The sequence below is a fragment of the Acanthisitta chloris genome, unplaced genomic scaffold (assembly GCF_000695815.1).
Source record: "Acanthisitta chloris isolate BGI_N310 unplaced genomic scaffold, ASM69581v1 scaffold5403, whole genome shotgun sequence".
NCBI lineage: Eukaryota > Metazoa > Chordata > Aves > Passeriformes > Acanthisittidae > Acanthisitta > Acanthisitta chloris.
The window spans coordinates 83073-90180 of record NW_008666478.1 but is presented as its reverse complement, the minus strand read 5'-3'; the positions used below and the strand labels follow the sequence as shown (position 1 = coordinate 90180).

The window sequence follows — 7108 nt, the reverse complement described above, 5'->3', positions numbered from 1 at the left end:
TGGTTGATTCTATGATTCTGTGATTGTGTCCAGCCACCCAACTAGAAGAACTCAAGCTTTAAATTCCATTTTTACTTACATAACTAGTTCTTAAAATGTCATTGCATGTGACTCCCAATTAAACCATATACTGATACGCATCTGTAATGTAATTGGGTGTATCTTACCACACACTGTGGTTACACAAGTGCCGCTCATCACTGTGAAGTATTTTCAGGTATGTATATTTTCAGATGATGTATTTTGACATGTCCTAGATTGTACATCCCCATGAGAAGCTAGTATAGACATCTCTTAGTGTTTTAATGAACTATAGGTGCCCTTATCTTCCTCATTATACATCTATTCATGAGTGTTAGACATAATATTATTGCAGTTTCTGTAATTGATTTCCTCTTTCTCAGGTTTGCACAGTATTTCATTAGCACACATTTTCTTTAGGGATACTAAGTTTCTTTGGTAACAATAGTGTTTTTTTTAAAAAATACATTGATTGATTACTTTTTGAATTGCTATGTTTCCCTCTTTTTCTTCTGTGAGCTGTTCATAGTAGTACCTATGTTCTTTTCCATCCTCTAGAAATGCATGTATGACACCTGTAATGCTGAGAAGAGTGAAGTTGCACTGTGTAGTGTGCTCTCTACTTATGCCAGAGACTGTGCTTCAGCAGGCGTGTCCCTGAAGGGCTGGAGGCAGGGCATCTGTGGTATGTGTCCTAAAATACCTTGGGTAGGGATATGGGGGAACAGCTTCAGGACAGCCCAGCCTGTGACACTCAGTACCTTCTGTATTTAGTCATCAAGTTAGAGGGTCTTCAAAAAATAGAAAAAGCCTATATTCTGTAAAATTCTTCTGGCTTCCAAATCAGTTCATGGCCACTTCAAGCTCTTATGATGCATGTTCCACGTGTAAAATATTAGATAAATTCAGTACTCAGAGAAGTAAAATAGTATAAGGCATATTCATCAAATCAAAACAGGAGTTGGGTTTTTTTTAGTTAGCAATTAGGTTACTTTTAACCCATGGGCTTCCCCATGTATTTGAATTCTGATGCCTTTTTTTGTAGTACATTCAGCCCTCTCGTCTCAAACATTCCCTATGCAAATTATACCATTCTCATTCCATCTGACAGTAAAATACTAATTTTTTAAAAATAAATATATATTGATGATATCTGAGAATGTGAAAGTGTTTAAAGGCACTTTCAACTCAGGACTATCTCACAAATGAACAAAAGTTTCCTGGACACACACATTGTCATTGAATCCTGAATTCAGAGTCCACATATGCTAGAATTTATTATAAGATGGTATCAGAACTGTGAAAAAAAGTCACAAGCCTCAGATTCTGAATTTTACTCCAACATTTCCCTTTTTTCATTAATGGTCAGATAGTTCAAGTGAGATTTGCTGCTATCAACATGAAAATAGATGTATGGGTTTCTTGACTGCAAACACATATGAACAGAAAACATAACAACAGTTTATGCAGCTTTGATGCAACTGTGATCTATTTAATTGCCTGACTTAGAGGCTAACTGGGATACTTGATAGAGACGAGCAATGTAACCAGTATGGTGCATTGTCAAAGGCATTTGAGGTTGCAGTAAGAGCAATTTCACAAACCTGTGCTGAAATAATGCAAAGGAACACAGTGAGTCCTCAGCAAATTTTCCTATAATCATGCAGATTTATGTACTAGACATGGCCACTGTTTATGGAAAGCTTTGTTCCCAGCATAGAATTGCTGACATTTTTATGACAAATCAAGACTGGTTTGCAGCATGGGTTTGACTGAAATCTGTGGGCTTAAGGCACAGTAGGTAATATTGACTCAAACAGTCCAGTAACCTTGGGAAAAAATGCTAATGGATTAATCAGCACAATTGTTTTAGGCCTTATTTAAGAAGAAATAGTCTTTTGGGAACATGGCTCTGATAAGAGTGAAGGTTGCACTGTTCACAAGGGAAAGAATAAACAGGCCATGACAGTCACTCCCAGTGTTCTGTCCTAATGTGTGAGTTGAAAAGTCTGTTCCAGATCTTGAAGCTGCATCCACTCTGCCAAGCTGCAGGCAGCATCCAAAGCAGTTTGTATCCTATGTGGATGTCTACATTGCAGCTAATTGTTGGCTGTGCATATATGTTGCACAGTCTTTAACAGAGGCATAAACCAGTAGACCATTTGGGCTAGTAGTCTTTGCTAAGTCATGGCACTGCTTTTCTGATGCTCCTTATACAAGCTGGCTTTAAGCTAGCTTTGGTATGCTCATGTTCTCTGTTCTCTTGCCTCCAATTGCGATGTATATAATCTAAGATGACAAATCTGTAACCATGAGTGCTATAATCAAATAACCTTTCTCTTACCAGATCTCATTTTATCAAAAGTGTTCTTTTTCCTCTACAAAAAAAGTACGGGGAGACAGTAAACACATTATTTTACTGTGTTATTAGCTACCAGTTGAGACAGATACAAATTCATGCTCAACATCTTTATTAATAACTTTCTCATTTGGCATGCTTTGATTTAAAAATATCAGTTTCTGCATCTTTATAGAATGCCTATAATGTAGGAAAATATGGGTTTCCTGATCTGTAGCTTTGATTTAAAAATATCAGTTTCTGCCTCTTTATAGAATGCCTATAATGTAGAAAAATATGGGTTTCCTGATCTGTTCACAGAATATTGTGTTTGCTCCAGCTACAACCAGAAAATCAACTGGGTTTTGTTGGTAAAGGTTTTGAATGTGTGCACAAGCCTAGCACACTACCTAATCTAAGAAAGTGTACTGTGGTCATGGAATGGAAAACAATACGGAGCTTTATTTGAACATTGAACCTATTGCCAATATGTTGTTGTCATTGCTGCAAAGTTGATTAGTGCAATTGGCCATGATCAACTCCCCTGTACCTTCTAGTTTATCTATGTGTATCTGAAGAACAGCTCAGGGATTTATCTATGTGTATCTGAAGAACAGCTTGGGGGGGGTAAATCTGCAGATATAAGTTAGAAAGTGGTACAAAATGACTAGATGCCCAGCGCTTATTGAAATTTAGAGGAATCTGGATGCTAGGCTTTCTTGAAAAGCACAGTCTTAACGTGGATGACATTTTCTGACAAAATTTGACGTCATCCCTTTGGTTCACTATGGCAGATTTTATGGCAGAATTTTCAAGGTATTATATATTGGCAGCCTGTGAAAACTGATCAGCTTTTTACTGGTTTACAGGGTGAGTTGAGCTCCTTAGATTTTGGTATTTAACTCTTTGGTTCACTCAGAAGTCTTAGAAACTGTTGTTTCTCGTTTCCCCAGAGAATGATGAGAGTTTTCCTCAAGATATCTATGTGGATTGAAACACACTTTCTTTGGTAGTATCACATGATTAGCAGAGTTCCTTGTCACTGCCCATTTAACATCAAAATTTTCCTCTTACAAAATACTCTTTTTTTAAAAAAATTATTCCCAGCCAAAGAAATCATTAGTTAAGTTCAGAAAAATAGTTTTTAACCACATCGACAAGCCCAAAGTTATTGGTTTCAGCTCTTGGCATAAGATAGAAATGTAAATGGTATGAATTACAAAATTATGCTGATTTCCTTATCAAGTCAAGATATATCCTGCTGAGTATCTCAGTATTCAGTACTATATAGTTTAGGCTATGTAAGCAGACTTCCCCCAGAACACTGGGAGACAAGGTCTTCTAGTTTGAAAAAAGCACATTTATGGATACCAATGTGCAGAAAGCTGTATTAACAACATGAGAGATGATTTCACAAAGAAGGCCATACATCCCTTTTATTTCTCTTGCAAAGATCCCTCTGAGGACTGTCCTGAGACTATGGTTTATAACTATAGCATGAAGTACTGTAACCAGTCTTGCCGCTCACTGGGTGAACCTGATCCGCTGTGCAACGTTCACATTGCTCCTATGGAGGGCTGTGGTTGCCCCCAAGGGACATACCTTAATGATGAGGAGGAATGTGTAACTCCAGATGACTGTCCCTGCTACTACAAGGGCAAGATTGTTCAGCCTGGCAACTCCTTCCAAGAGGACAAACTGATGTGGTAAGCTGCTCTAATGATGCAAAGGCTGTTACATGCCTGGGGGCATCAGGGCTCACTGGAGAAGTCTCTGTTCCAATCCATGAATAATATAATTTTAGATTTTAGAGTAAGAAATAATGACAAATTACTCCTAGATTGCACCAAAGCAAATATTCCCCTGGCAGGAAGTGCAGCCACAGCAAAGGTTAAGATCCTATATTCCTGATAGCAAACAAGAACCTGAAAACATGTTAAGTAGAGCAAAATTTGTAATCTATCTCTATGCAAAGTTCATTATTCTGTAAAAAGTATCCAGAGCAAGTTTTCTAGAAGACAGAAGGTTTGGGAGAGTTTCAGGCTTTGAAATGAAAAGGCAAAGGAAAAACCACCCTCCAACACATCATCCTGCAGACTATTTAAAAAATAAAAGTGGTCCAGAAAAGAATCCCAAATCTCAGTTTTTAAACTGAGTTTTTAAAACAAGAGAGACAGAAATTTGGGGGAAAATGCTAAAAATAGCAAAATTAATTTGCATCTGCAGGGAAAAACAATTGTCATCTCCTCATTTTCAACTAGTTTAGGGCAGCAATGCAAACAAATACCAAGGGAAGGCTGTTTTATTATCTTTAGGTGTTTATATACTCTCTGTCTCTCTCTCTGTCTTCCCACTGAGGATTCTAGACTAATTTTTAAACACAGACTCATTTAATAATTTGAGAGGTCTCTTATTTAGGAAAGTATTAGGCTTATGTCATGGAGTGGAAAACAGATGCTTATAAAAAACTTGATTTAGGAAAAACACACAGTAAACCTGTGGCAGATGAAGGGAGAGCATTTAAGAGCTGGGCCTCTTCATCTTCCTTCTGGGGATGGTAATTCATATCTGTGTAATGGATAGTTGTACCAAATATTCATTTTGCTAGGAATTTGGTTTTCGTGTGAGTAGTGAAGCTTTGCAGTGCCTTCCTCTAGTGAGGGAGAAACGTGCAAAGAGATAATGTGTTTCATTTGATGGAATCTCTTTAGCAAATGCATTCAAGGAAGATTAGACTGCATTGGAGAAACTGTCCTGGTAAAAGGTAAGATTTTGTTAAATAATGGCATTATGGTGTTGACTGCTATTTGCAATGTTTGTCTGTGTTATTGCTCACTTTCTGTAACATTTTTGTTTTCTGCACATTTTTTTCTTCTCCCTCAAATGTGCTGGTTATTGATAATATTTGTCTTCATAAAATGTCACCAGACTTATTGCATTGTTTAAAAGATGAGGATATTTCCCAAAGCTTAGAAGTTAGCTGCCTTCTTCTCCCTGCACTGTTGGTAGGCAGTAGCAAAAGCTATTAGAAACTTTAATTGAGCGATACATACTGCCCTCTGAAATGCTCTGGTTAGTTTTACAACTGCTGATGGCATCCTGATTGCTTTCACTAAATTGCCTTCCTAAAATGTTTTCTTTCTACTATAGATTGCCCTGCTCCTATGTATTACTTCAACTGCAGCTCTGCAGGTCCCGGTGCAATTGGATCAGAGTGTCAGAAAAGTTGTAAGACGCAGGACATGCACTGTGTAAGGACTTCACCTCCTAGCAGGAACATAGGACAACATGGCTATGCATGTATGATTGTCCTTAACAAACACTGATGGTAACATGCCAAGCTGTTCACAGAGCAGTTGCTTTACTGGTAACGCAGCAGCTGTAGCTAACAACGTAGCTGTGATACTTGTAGCTTGATTGCCACTAACTTAGAGTTAAGGAATTTTTTGCCATCCAGAGCTAGCGCCTCTGCTAGCTGCTCTTCCTGTGCATTAATGAGTTGCCTTCTCTTGTATCTTTAAATGTGCAGTATGTCACAGAATGTGTTTCTGGATGCATGTGTCCTGATGGACTGGTACTGGATGGCAGTGGAGGATGTATTCCCAAAGATCAATGCCCATGTGTCCATGGAGGACACTTTTACAAACCTGGGGAAACCATCAAAGTGGACTGCAACACATGGTATGTTAATCCAGGGAGTCTTGTTTTAAAACAAAGGTTGTTAAAATTGTCAGTGCATAGTGCACCCATGGGGCAGGATGTACTTCAAAGCCTTTCTCTTCATCATTAGAGCCATCAGGCTTTTAGTAAAAATAAAAGGGGGTGTATTTCTCTGCAACACACTGCACAAACCTGCACTTGGGGAGAACAAGTACCAAGATCTTCTGTCAAGCAATTTCCATCCTTTTCTCCTTCCACACCAGCTTTAGAAGTACCAGCCTTACCCTGGTTGGTCTGTGGTTGCTCTGTCTGTAAGGGGCAATTGAGTCTCTGTCTGTTGGGCACAGCTAAACCCTAGAAAAGGATTGCATTTAGACAAGGCAGGAATTGCAGTGGTCCTCCCTCATGACTTGCAGTGTTTCCAGGTGCATAGTTCTCAAGACAAATTAATGCTCTAGTTGCTCCTATTTCTGGTATAATGCTGCCATAAATTTCACTGTCATTACTGATCACGGTTGGTAAAATGCTTTAAATCCTTATCCATTATTTAGAGAGGATGCCAAGAGGTTGCTCAGAAAGTAAGAGCTCAAAACACTTTGGTCTAATCACCATTGGTACAGACAATCAAGTTTAATATATGAAGTCAAAGCCTGATAAGCAGTTGTTGCTATCAGAGAGGCATTAGGAAGTTTTATTGCAGTGAGGACTTTGTTTTCTTATGAGAACAGCACACACATGGGGGAAAATATGCAGTCTATGTCAAGGGTATTCCAACCAAAATTTTCTATCTTCAGTCCTCCAGACCTAGGTAAGTTTTATCAAGGTGTGGTTGGTTGACCTTGGCTGGACATCAGGTGCTTTATCACTACCCTCCTCAGCAGGACAGGGTTGGGGAGAAAATAAGATGGAAAATCTCATGGATCAAAATAAAGACAGTTTAGTAAAGCAAAAGCAAAGGCTTTGTGTAGAAGCAAAGGAAAATGAAATATTTACTCCCTGCTTCTCACCAGCAGCCCATGTCCAGACACTTCCTGGAAAATACGGCTTCAGTATGTGTAGCAGTTGCCCTGGAAGAAAAACTTCATAATG

The 7108-nt window shown here is 38.6% G+C and overlaps 1 protein-coding gene across 1 annotated transcript in view; it reads left to right on the top strand.

The window, feature by feature from the left end:
• The first annotated feature begins 583 nt into the window (after positions 1–583).
• The window catches only part of LOC103799779 (mucin-5B), a 27694-nt gene continuing 21169 nt past the window's right edge, over positions 584–7108 (top strand). Inside the window, exons 1-5 of the mRNA XM_009072127.1 lie at positions 584–706; positions 3813–4065; positions 5071–5123; positions 5510–5610; positions 5889–6040. Of these exons, the coding sequence (XP_009070375.1) occupies positions 586–706; positions 3813–4065; positions 5071–5123; positions 5510–5610; positions 5889–6040 (680 nt within the window). The 5' untranslated portion in view covers positions 584–585. The remainder of the gene's footprint in view (positions 707–3812; positions 4066–5070; positions 5124–5509; positions 5611–5888; positions 6041–7108) is intronic.